This window comes from Aureococcus anophagefferens (assembly GCF_000186865.1).
Source record: "Aureococcus anophagefferens unplaced genomic scaffold AURANscaffold_8, whole genome shotgun sequence".
In the NCBI taxonomy this organism is placed as follows: Eukaryota; class Pelagophyceae; order Pelagomonadales; family Pelagomonadaceae; genus Aureococcus; species Aureococcus anophagefferens.
The window spans coordinates 877,544-889,610 of NW_008705568.1; the positions used below are offsets into that span (position 1 = coordinate 877,544).

Here is a 12,067-nt window from a genome sequence, read left to right on the forward strand (position 1 = left end):
CGCAGTCGGGCCGACGGATTCGGCACCGCGCGCCGCTGTCGCAGGCCGAAATCGAACTCGGGATGACGCTGGTGAGCGCATTCCTCCAGCCGGGGCGCGGTCCTCCAGCCGGAGCGCACTCCAGGCAGAGCGTTCTTCAGTCAGACCTCGACGCGCTGCGCACGTGCTCCCGGGCGATGAAGGAGGTCGCGACGGCGGATGCGGTGTGGTCCGCGCACACGAGGCGAGTGTTCCCATGGGCACGGAATTTTTCGACGGTGGGCGGTGCGAGCGCTATCACTGGACGACGCGAATACTTGCGGATGAAATGCCTATCGTGGAGGGTAGGTTTAAGAAAGCCCGCCCACAAAATCCCTGGAGTCGATGCATACTCGGCGCTGGTCGTCGTCAAGTACAAGGGTGACATCATCGTCGACGGGCTCTTTGACATGGTTCCAGATGACGCGCCGGATGGTTACGGGCCTGCGGTCGTGGATGTCGCGCCCGCAGGGTCACTTCTAAAACACAGCATCGCGTTTGAAAATTTATTTTCGGATGTTTCGATCAGCGTCGTCGTGGTGCGAAAAGCTGACGGTAAGGCCATGGAATTTTTTTACGATGCGAAAGCAGAACCATGGGAATCATTTGACGGAGACGAGGGCGTCGTTGAGATCCACGGTTGTGCTTTCAATGACGGCTTACAAGATCCGGACGAGGATTCCCCATTCCAACTGATGATGAATGGGATGTCTTGGGCAGAGAGAGACGAAGTCCCCGAGAGCCCAATCTTGACCGGCTGGCGTTCGCTTGCGATCGAGCGGTTTTGCGGGGATTCTTTGCACAGCATCCTCCGATTATGGGACCGCAGTAAGTTGTGGATCTAGAGGGGCGCACCATCTTACCCGGGGGCGGCCCAGCCCCCCCGCATGATGCGCGCGATGCGCTCCGTCTCCGCGGTCGCGAAGGCCGCGCGGCGCGGCGCGGTCCGGCCGGACGCGTCGGACGTCGAGACGGCGTCCGAGGACGACGTCGACGCGCGGAGGCCCGTCGCGGCGGGCCGCGCGGCGAGGCTCGGGAGGCCGCTGGGGAGGCCCTCGGCGGCGTCGCTCGGGCGGCCCGCGGGCTCGGGCACCGCGGCCGCCGCGGCGCGGAGCTCCGCCGCGGCTTTGAGGGCCGCGTCCTCGGCGTCGCGCAGCGCGCGGTCGCGGTCCGCGGCGGCGGCCGCCGCGGCGTGCTCCGCGGCGTCGGCGGCGAGGGCGCCGAGGTGGCGCGCGGCCGCGTCCGCGGCGGCGGCCGCGGCCGCGCGGTCGCGGTCCGCGTCGCGCGCGGCCGCGGCGGCCCGGGCCTCGTCGAGCTCGCGCCGGAGCGCCGCGCGCTCGGCCTCGACGAGGGCCCGCGCCTCGCGCGCGGCCGCGGCCTGCGCCGCGGCGGACGCCGCGCGCTCCGCGGCGAGCCGCTCGGCCGCGCGGTCCCTGTCGTGGCGCAGCTCGTCCGCGAGGCGCTCCGCGTCCCGCCGGAGCTCCGCGGCGGCGTCGCGCGCGGCGGCGGACGCCGCCGCGTCGGCGGCGGCCCGGGCGGCGTCGGACGCCGCGGCCCAGGCCGTCGCGGCCGCGTCCTCGGCGTCCGCGGCGGCGCTCCCCGCGCCGACGGGCGGGGCGGCCGCGCCTTCCCGCGCGCCGACGGGCGAGAACGGCGGCCGGCGCCGCGGCGGCGGCGCGAGGTCCGCCAGGGACACGACGGGCGGCGGCGGCCCGCGGGGCGCCGCCGGCGGCGCGTCGCCCCCGAGCCGGCGGAGGTGCGCGCCGACGGCGTCCAACCCCGCGACGACGCCCGCGAGGTCCGCCAACGACACGCCGCCCGCGTCGAGCGCGCGCGCGCGCGCCTCGAGGTGGTCCGCGCGAACACCCTCGCGCCGGCGGCCCGGGCTCTCGGGCCCCTCGGGCGCCGGCACGAAGACGACCGCGTCCTCGACCTCGGCGACGCAGGGACCGGGCGCCGCCAGCCGCGGCGGGTCCGGCCGCGCGGCCGCGACGACGGGCGCCGCGCGCGGCGCGGCGACGAACCGCGCGCCCGCGATCTCCGGGGCGCCGGCGGCCGCGCCGATCTTCAGGCGCAGCGCGCCGCGGTCGCGCCGGAAGTCGTCGGACAACTGGTAGCTGCCGTCGAGCCGCGTCATGCCGCACGCGAGCAGCCCCAGATCCACGGTCACGGACCCGAGCTTCGCGGCGTTCGGCGCGTGCTTCGCGCGCACGAGCACGTCGAAGGCCAGCGCGCCGTCGCGGAGCGCGGCGACGGGCAGCTCCGCGGCGAACTCCGCGGCCCACGCCACGGCGAACAAACCGTCGGGCCGGAGCGCCCCGGCGGCCGGCGCCGTGTCGCCGGCGTGGCGCCCGTCTAAAGACCGCCAGGACACGGACCAGCGCCAGTCCTCCGTCGGCGTCTCGGGCCGGAAGGGCGGCACGGACAGCCGCTCCGCGGCGTCGACGACGACCGTGAGGAGCGCCAGTCCTCCGCGCGGCGCGGCCGCGGCGACGGACCGCGGCGGCGCCGGCGGCGGCGCGGCGGCGGCGGCGCGGAGGAGGGGCCGCGCGTCGCCCGCCGGCGGCAGCTCCAGGGACTCGGCGACGGCCGTCGCGGCGTCGCGCGTCGCGGGCCGCCTCGGCGGCGGAACCGCCGCGGCGGCGGACGCGAGCGCGCAGGTCACGTGCACGGCCCCGTTGGTCACGGAGAAGACGTCGTCGCCGGCCGCGTCGTCGACGTCGGGCTTGAGCGCGAGCCAGCCGCCGACGTCGCGCTCGTCGACGGCGAGCGGCGCGGAGCACCGCGCCAGCGGCACGCCGAGCGGCCCGTCGACGGCCGCGGTGCCCGCGTCGCCCACGCGCACGTCCAGGAGCCGCAGCACGACGTCGAGCCGCACGGGGGTGCGGCCCGCGCGGAGGGCCACGACCTCGTCGACGAGGTCCCCGGGCGCGTCGTCGTGGCGGTCCTCCGCCACGAACGCGAAGGGCTTCGACCGGAACTCGAGCGCGCCCCCGTCGCCGAAGACGAGCACGGCCTCGACCTCGGCGACGAAGGACACGCCCCGCTCGGGCCGCTCGGCCAGGGGGAACGTGCCGGAGCCCGCGCCCTGCGCGCGCCACGCGCGGAGCACGCCCCCCAGGCCCCGCAGCTCGCCGATCCTCACCGCGAGCCGCTCCGCGGGCGGCGCCGCGCGCCGCGCGCGGGTCCGCAGCACCCCCGCGGGCTCGCGGCGGTAGGCGACGGCCAGCGCGAGGTCGCCGCCGCGGAGGCCGGACGCGTCCGCGAGCGGTATTCTCACGACTTCGCGCGCGGCGGCCGCCGCGACAAGCCGCTTCACGTCGCGGACCGCGAGCACGGCCTCGAAGGCCGCGCCGCCGCCGTCGGGCGCCACCGTGAACGCGACGCCGCCGCGGCCCCGGAGCAGCGCCGCCGCGGCCGCGGGCGCGGCGGCGGAGGACGTCGTCTCGAAGTCGTGGCGGCTGCGCGAGTTGAGCCGCGGGCTGTCGCCGTCCCACCAGAGGCTCGCGGGCTCGCCGCCGAGGACGGCGTAGGACACGGTGGCGCCGCCGCGCGCGCCGGGCAGGCGGCAGGGCCCGACGGCGGCGACCTCGAGCACGTGGCGCACCGCCGCGGCGCCGAAGGCGACGTCCGCGGGGTCCTCGTAAGCGATGGCGCCGTCGTCGGGCGCCGCGCCGTCGTAGTTGGACAGCGCCGAGACGTCGTCGTCGAGGAGCCCCGCGTCGTCGAGCGCGTCGACGAAGGCCGCGAGGGGCGCGCCCGCGGGCGCGGCGGGCGGCGCCGGCGGCGGCGGCGGCGGCGGCGCCGGCCGGCGCCGCGCGGCGCGCGCGCGCAGCAGGGACTGGATCTTCGCCGCCTTGTCGAAGGCCCGCGCGTCCTCGAGGGCCGCGAGCTGGCTCGGCGTGCCCAGCGCCAGCGTCGCGTCGACGGCGCCGCGGCGCAGCTGCGACAGCGGGTCGACCAACGCCGCGGTAAAGTCCGCGACGACCGCGCGGCCGCCGTCGAGGAGCCACTCGTCGAGGCGCGCGTCGGCGCCCGCGGCGACGTCGAAGAGGCGCTGGGCGCGGACCACGCGGCGCCGCTCGCGGTCCAGCGCGGCCGCGAGCTCTTCCCCCCGGAGCTTCGCCAGGCCGATCAACCGCTCCGACGCGCCGTCGGGCGCCTCGGCCCAGACCTCGACGACCTGGACGGCGCGGCCGACGCGGAAGGCGTCGTCGACGGCGAAGGGCGCCGCGCAGTCGTAGGGGCCCAGCGCGTAGGCGCCGCGGGCGCCGTCGGCGGGCCGCGACCCGAACTTGCCGTCGCGCCGCGGCGGCCGCTCCGGCGCGTTCGGCAGCGACCAGCGGTGCGCGACGCGCGCCCGGCCGCAGGTCGCCGCCGTGCCCCGGTCCAGGCGCAGGCCCCGGACGCGCAGCAAGCAGCGCAGCGCGCGCGGGTCCGGCGGCGCCGGCGCGGCGGCCGCGGCGGCGACGGGCGCCTCGGGCTCGCGCCGGGCCGGCGGCGGCGGCGCGGCCGGCGCCGGCGCCTCGTCGGCGGCGCGCGCCTCCCGCGGGTTCAGGTCCGGGTCCTGGAGCAGCTGCTCGACGATGTCGTCGTCCGCGTGCGCGAGCAGCGCCGTGTCGTCGAGCTCGGAAGCGAGGCTCGCGGCCCGTCTTTGCAGCGCGACCATGCCCCCCGTCGCGCGCGTCGCCGGCGCCGTGGCGAAGGCCCGGCCCTCGTCGCGGTCCTCGTCGTCCGAAAGCTCCGACTCGCTCTCGGGCGGCGGCGGTCTCGTCGGCGGCGGCCGCGTCGCCGCGTCCAGTTCCGCGTCCACGAACGCCGCGACCGCGTCGTCGCCGCGCGACGGCGTCGAGTACTCCGCGCGCGCGATCTGCTCCCGCAGCGCCTCGCCGCGGCGCAGCAGGCCCTCGAGCACGGCCTCCTCGCGCTCCTCCGCCGCGTCGTCCTCGACGGTCCACCGCGCGTGCGCGTCGTCCTCGGCCGCCTCGCGCGGCGGCGGCGCGGTCATGTCGCCCTCGACGAAGCGCTCCACTTCATCGACGGGCGGCGCGACTTCCGCCGTCGCCGCCGCCGCGTCCGGCTCGTCGTCGTCGTCCGACCCGGGGCCCCAGGGGTTCGCCGTCGGTTTTGGCTGTCGGTACGTCGCGGCGAGCGGCGGCTTTTTCCGGCGCTTCGCGGCGCCGAGCGTGCCCGCCGTGCCGACGGGCAGGGCGACGCCCGTCGCCTCCGGGTCCTTGTAGAACTTGGACTTGAGGCCGACCTTGGGGATCGTCGACGCGAGCGCGGCGGGCTTCCTCGCGGCGGTTTCGCGCGGCGGCCCCGCGGCCGCGGCCGCGGGCCCGTCGAAGGAGCCCACGAGGGCGCCCCGGGGCTTCAGCGCCGACCGCACGCGGCTCTTGGACCGCATGCGGACGACGAGGCGCACGCGCGCGGAGCCGAGCACCTTGCGCGGCGCCGCCGAATGGCTCGTCGTCTTCGGCGGGTTCGACACGGCGGAGAAGCGCGCGTCGACGAGGCCCAGCTCGCCGTCGCCGGGCACGCGGCCCAGGGGCGCCTTCGTGAGGGGCACCTTGAGCGCGCCGACGACGCGGCCGTGCGCGACGACGTCGAAGCGCAAGAGCCGCGCGTCGCGGAGGTACCGGCCGAGGCCGTGCTCGTCGACGCGCACGGGGAAGAGGCACGAGTTCTCGCCGCGCCGCGGGTTCTTCCGGCTCGCCTCGAAGACGACGCCCGCCTGCGGCGCGTCGCCCTCGCCCCACCAGCGCAGCACCAGCGACAGGGCCTCGGCGCCGCGGCACTCGGACACGGCGACCTCGACCTCGCCCAGCGCCTCGCCGGAGACGCGCGGCGGCAGCGACGCGCCGACGCGGTCCGCGGGCCGGTGCTGCGTCTTCGTGTGGGTCGGCTTCGACGCCATGGCGCTCACCGATTGCTCGGGCGCGAAGCTCTCCATCAGCGACGCGCCGACGCGGTCCGCGGGCCGGTGCTGCGTCTTCGTGTGGGTCGGGTTAGAGGAATTGGCGCTCACCGATCGGGCGCGAAGCCATGCGCTTGAATTGCTCCACGCCTAGCTGGCCGGGGGTAAATTGGGGTAAATGGCCCGAACGCCGTAGTCCGCTTAGGTACATATGTACAGCCGGCGCAGCCTCGACGACCAGCTACAACAGGGCGATGTCGACGGCCTTGGTGCCGGCCGGCGACGTCGACGCCCCAGCGGAAGGAGACGAAGTCGTCGGGCTCGAGGCCGCGCGCGTGGAGGTCGTCGCGCAGGTCGTCGCGGTGGAAGAAGACGACCGGGCCCCCGTCGACGGGCTTGATGAAGCCGAAGGAGGCGTTGAAGGAGACGACGGAGCCCGCCTCGCGAGCGCCGGGCTTGACGGGGCTCCGCGGCGGCGCGGCGCGGCGCGGTTCGGCGGCCGGCGCGACCTCGACGTTCACGGCCTTGGGGCGGCCGCGGAAGGGCGCCACGCTGTAGGTCACGCGGTCGCCGCGCTTGAGCTCGCGGCGGCCGCGGACGTCCGCGATGTGGACGAACATCTCGCCGCCGGCGTCCTCGGCGATGAAGCCGTAGACCTTGTCGAAAGATTTCACCATGCCCGCGCGGCGGTCGAGGCGCGGCGCCGGCGCGTCGCGGCGCGGCGCCGGCGGCGCGGCGCGCGGCGGCGCCTCGACGCGCGGCGGCGCGGCGCGCGGCGCGACCCGCGCTTCCGGGCGCGGCGGCGGCGGCGGCGGCGCGCCCGGCGGCCGGGACGGCGCGAGGGCCGCGTAGCGCGGGTCCGCGCGGATCGCGGCGCGGAGCGCGTCGTCGGGCACGAGGATCTTGGACTCGAGGACGAGGTTCGTCGCGGGGCTCGTGTCGTGCTTCGACAGCCAAGCCGCGATGAACGCGCGGTCGTAGGTCGTGCCGTCCGCGGCCGTGACGGGGTCGCGCATGACCTCGTAGGAGATGGGGCAGACGAAGCTGTCCGGCGGCTCGTCGTCCTCGGCGGCGCCGCGCGCCGTCGCGAGGACCTTCTCGGCGTCGGCGCGCGGGATCAGGTCTTCCCAGGAGTCCGGCGGCCCGTCCGCCGCGGCGTCCCGCGGCGCCGCGTCGGCCGCGGCGTCCCGCGGCGGCCCGTCCGCCGCGCGGGGCTGCGCCGCGCCGCCGCGCGCCGCCCCGAGGATCTTCTCGGCGTCGGCGCGCGGGATCAGGCCGGCGAGGTCGTCCAAGGTCAGGATGTCGTCGCGCAGCAAGTCGACGTCCACCTCCTCGGCGTGGAGCTTCGCGTAGTGCTGCGGGAGGCCGCAGGCCCCGAGAAGCGTGTGCAGGGTACACGACGCCATCACGCGGGTCGTCGGTCTCGGAAGCCCGATCGAGGCTCGGATCAATCCTGTCTGTCGGCACCATTTACCGCACCAGAAACTTTTCATATTCTGAACTCGCTGCGATGATCATCGAGCTCGCCGCCCTCGTTTCGGCGGCCGCGGCATCGCCCGTGGGCCTCTGGACGTCCATCCCGGCGAACGCCACGGGCGCACTGCCGCGCCACGACGCGCTGCGCGTGTCCACGGGCCTCGGCCACGCCCTCGACGTGCGCTGCGAACACGGCGGCTGGTCAAACCTCAGCGTCCTCGCCTGCGCCTTCGACGCGGCGACGCTCGCGACCGACAACGCCACCGAGGTCACCCTCGAGACACCGACGACGACCGTCCGCGGGCGCTACGCGGCCGAGAGCGCCGACTGCGCGTGGACCGACGAGGAGGCCGGCGAGTACTGGGACGGCGCGGGCGAATACAAGCGGCCCTTCTACCCGCGCTGCGAGCGCATCGACTGGGGCGACGGCGAGGCCTGGATCAAGCTCCGCAGCGTGAAAAAGGTCCACGTGGTCTCCATGTCGCACCTCGACGTCGGCTACACGGGATCCATCGCGTTCACGTTGAACTCGTACTTCGCGGACTTCTTCCCCAAGGCCATCGAGGTCCAGGCGGCGCTGCAGGGCGACCCGAACGCGACGCTCCACTACCTCACGCACCCCTGGCTCGTCTACAACTTCCTGCGCTGCGACGAGCTCGAGGAAGAGATGGGCGCCGCGCTCGACGCGCCTCTACAATGCCCGAACGCGACGACGCTCGAGGCCTTCAACGCGTCCGTGCGCAGGGGCACCATCGCCTGGCGCGCCCCGGCGCCGGAAGCGAGAGTGCGCCCGAAAAAAACGAACGAAACCGTAGGCACGCGGGCCCCATGAACATGCAGGCCGAGTTCATGACCGCGGGCGTCTTCTCCGCGGGCGTCGAGCTCGGCCACCACCTCGACGACGCCTTCGACCTCCCGCGCAAGGCCGTGCTCAGCCAGCGCGACGTGCCGGGCATGACGCGCGGCGTCGTGCCGCTGCTGAACGCCGCGAACGTCACGGGCGTCACCGTCGGCGTCAACGGCTGTGTGCAAATCAACCAGTGAGCTGGGACGTCGGGGCCAAACTTCAGAATTCTCTAGCTCGGTCAAATCGAAGTCGATTCGGCTGATTTTTGGACGAATCGATTGCTCTCAAGCGAGTTCTCGAAGCACGGCGGAAGTGCTCGTGTCAAAACATTCGAATACGCGCACATTGAAGTCGGGTTGAAGATTTGATTTGCACACAGGTCAACGGCGGCGTCTGCCCGCCCTGGGTGCCGACGATGTTCAAATGGCGCGTCGGCGGCGCCGAGGTCGTGGGCGGCTGGCACCCGGGGGGCTACCCGGACATGTACGCGTGCCCCGAGTCGTCGATGTTGCGGTGCACGGAGCAGCGCGCGGGGACGTTGGCCCGGAAGGAGTGCATGGTCGCCGGCGAGGAGGCGTTCTGCTTCGCGTTCCGCACGGACAACACGGGCCCGCCGCGGTCCGCCGAGGAGGTGCGGCGGGGCTTCGAGGTCGCGCGGTCCCAGTTCCCGGGCGCGGACGTCGTCGCGGGCGATTTGGACAAGTTCTACGCGGCCGCGGCGGCCGACGAGACGCTGCCCGTGGTCACGCAGCGAGGGACCGGCGTCTCGCTCGCAAAGACTCGAGAGATTGGAAAAAACACACCCGTTGCGTAGGGAGATCGGCGACGTCTGGATCCCCGGCGTCGCGTCGGACCCCTGGAAGGCCGCCGTGACGCGGCGCATGCAGCGGGCCTACGACGCGCACGCGAGCGGCGGCGGCGACGGGAGCGGCGACGCGCTGCGGAACGCCGCGTCCTACCTCCTCAAGCTCTCGGAGCACACGTGGGGCCTGAGCGACCTCTACAACAAGAGCGCGAACTGGACGAACGCGGAGCTGGACCGCCAGTACGCGGCGGGCGACTTCGACTACAATTTGAGGGATTGGCGCGCGCAGCGCGACTTCGCGCGGCTGGCGGCGGCGGCGCTCCCGGCGGGCCACGCGCTGCGCGCGGCGTGGGAGGCGATCCTCAAAGAGAAGGACGCCGGGGCCCGGCGCCCGGCGCTCGACGGTCTGACGAAGACGGCGGAGCGGTCCTTCTCGTGCCGCGGCGAACCGCTCCGCGTCGACGACGCGGGCTCGCTCCGCTTCCGGGGCATGTCCGTCGGCGGCGTCGCCTACGAGGCCCTCGGCGAGGACGTCTACAACACGTCGGCGTTCGTCTGCGACCAGGTCTTCGGCGGCAAGCCCGGGTCCTCGGCCTACGCCGGCGGCGAGACGCGACGATCGACGGGCGAGCTGGAGGCGCTCTACGCCGGCGAGTGCGTCCTCGTCGCCCGGGTCGCGGTGACGGGCGTCGGCGCGCCGGCCGAGGTCTGGACGACCTATAACGTGTCGCGCGACGCGCTCGACGTCGACGTCGTCGTCTTGGGCAAGCGGCCGACGCGTTTTAACGAGGCCGCGTGGGTGCGCTTCGAGGGCCCCGGCGACTGGTCCATGACGAAGCTCGGCGCGCCGGTCTCCTTCGACGACGTCGTGCGCGGCGGGAGCTCGGGCGTCCACGCGGCCGACGACGCGCGGTGCGAGACGGGCGACGCGCGTTTCGTCGTCGACTCGCTCGACGCGCCGGTGCTCGCGCCGATCGCGAAGCGGCCGCCGAGCGTGCTGCTCAACTGGCAGCAGGAGGCCGCGGCGGGCGTCCACGGCGTCGCGTTCAACCTCTGGAACAACGCGTGGTCCACGAACTACATGTTCTTCTACCCCTACCTCCCCGAGGACGCGAACGCGAGCTACCACTTCACCGTGACGCGGGCCGCCTAAAGCAAGCTCCGCAGGCCGTCTATTTAGAGCTTACTTCCCCTTCTTCTTGGGCTTCTTCTTCTTCGTCGCCGTCGCGGCGCCGTCGCCGAGCGCGATGTCGCCGAGCTCGTCGACGAGCGCGTCCTCGGCCTTCCGCCGCTCGGCCTCTGCGCGTTTCGCGGCCTCGGCGTCCGCGGCGGCCCTGCGGTCCTCGGCCGCGTCGTCGTAGGCCTCGACCTCCTCGTCCGTCGCCGGCCGCGTGCGCGCGAGCAGCGTCTGCCGCTCCCGGCCGGCCTCGTCGGCGACGGTGATGTACATCTCCTCCGGGTCGTCGCGGTGCACCTTGACGACGGTCGCGAGCGACTCGGCGCCGTTCTTGCTCACGAAGCATCTCCGGCCCTTGTACATCGTGTCCGCCATGTCCGCCATCTTGCGCATCTTCTGCCGCCGCTCCTTCTCCTTCTTCTGCTGGCTCTTGGAGAGCGGCGGCGCGGCGGCGGCGAGGACGGCCATGATTGCTGGTGTGTTGGCTTGCGATGCGCGCGTGCGCGTATGCTTTGCGTTGGTGTGGGGTTGTGCGTGCACGCGCGTCGTGCAGGCTCGCGAGGGCAGGTCGCGCCTCGCTGAGTCGCTGCTCGTCTGGGGCATGTTTGCCGGAAGCTGAAGGGCGCAAGAGGCGACAAGGCTCGCGCGACCCCAGCGGCGTGTGTTCGAGATCAATGGCTCGGTGAAACGCCTTACATGTCGTGCAACTTGTCCGCGATGGGCCGGAGCAGGCAGTAGAGGTACTCGAGCGGCGTCGAGCGGTCTTGGACGCCGAGGATGTGGACGAGACCGAAGGCGGTCGGCGGCGGGATTTCGTCGACCTTGTTCTCCTGCAGGAGCTTCATAATCAGGTCCACGCCCGCGGCGTCGAGGTCGTCGTGGCTCTCGAGCTGGAAACGAAGGAGCCCGGAGCAAACCGCGAGATTCACGAGCGCGCGCTTGTAGGGCCGCTGGGACGCGTTCGGCCTCGTCACGGTGAGGTTCCCCACCTTGACGGCCACGACGCGCTGTCCGGAATGGAGTTTGACCATGGCGCGGCCCGTGCGCGCGTCGACGGCTTTCACGACGGAGCCCGTCTCGCCGTTCAGCTCCGCGGCGGAGAGACCGCGGAGCGTCACGCGGGCGCCCTCGTGGCAGGCCGCGAAGGCGTCGTAGCCGATCTCGACGCCGTCGCAGACGATGACTTCGCGGCGAAAGAAGTCGCGGGCCGCGGTGTCGGCCGGCGGCGGAAGCGCCTCGCGAGAGCGCGCGACGAGGTCGTTCATCCAATCGACGACCTCGCCCGGCGTGGCGCCACTTGGATCCTTGATGTGCCCCGTCACGACCAAACGCTTGCCCGCCTCGACGAGAGCGAGACCGAAGCAGCCGCCGCGCGACATGATCGTCTCGATAGGACGCATACGGATGCCCTGGGCGCGCCCCTCCTTCTGTTGCTTCTTGAGCGACTTGCGGAACTCGGCGTCGTTGGCGACCTCGAAGCGGACGTCCCAATCCATCTGGAACCGATAGAACTTGGGGCCCATGATGCGGGCGTTGATCATGAGCGGAAGCTTCCATGCCGCCATAAGTGGGCATTCATTCCGACGGGCCCAGGCCACGCGAAACATCTGGGTCGCAGGATGCTCATTGTCTGGCACTCCGTTACGGGTAGCGTCGCGACACTCATGTTTGAAGCTTAACATTTCGGCAAGGTTTTCAGAGAGAGTCGCCTTGCCCTCCATCGCAGCGCTCCTCCTCCTCTTTGCTGAGGCAAAATCGCAATTCGGCGACTCTCACGACCCTTTGGTACATTTAACCCTCCTCGCTCTCCCCTCGAGGAGCTCATTG

At 73.5% G+C, this 12,067-nt stretch overlaps 1 protein-coding gene across 1 annotated transcript; it reads right to left on the reverse strand.

Moving 5' to 3' along the window:
- Window positions 1-877: 877 nt before the first annotated feature.
- AURANDRAFT_63880 (hypothetical protein) lies at window positions 878-7,341 on the reverse strand (the record flags this gene model as incomplete). The annotated part of the gene is made up of 2 exons (XM_009038512.1): window positions 878-6,004; window positions 6,220-7,341. 2 exons carry the CDS (start codon window positions 7,339-7,341, stop codon window positions 878-880), a joined length of 6,249 nt encoding a protein of 2,082 aa, XP_009036760.1.
- Window positions 7,342-12,067: the final 4,726 nt, after the last annotated feature.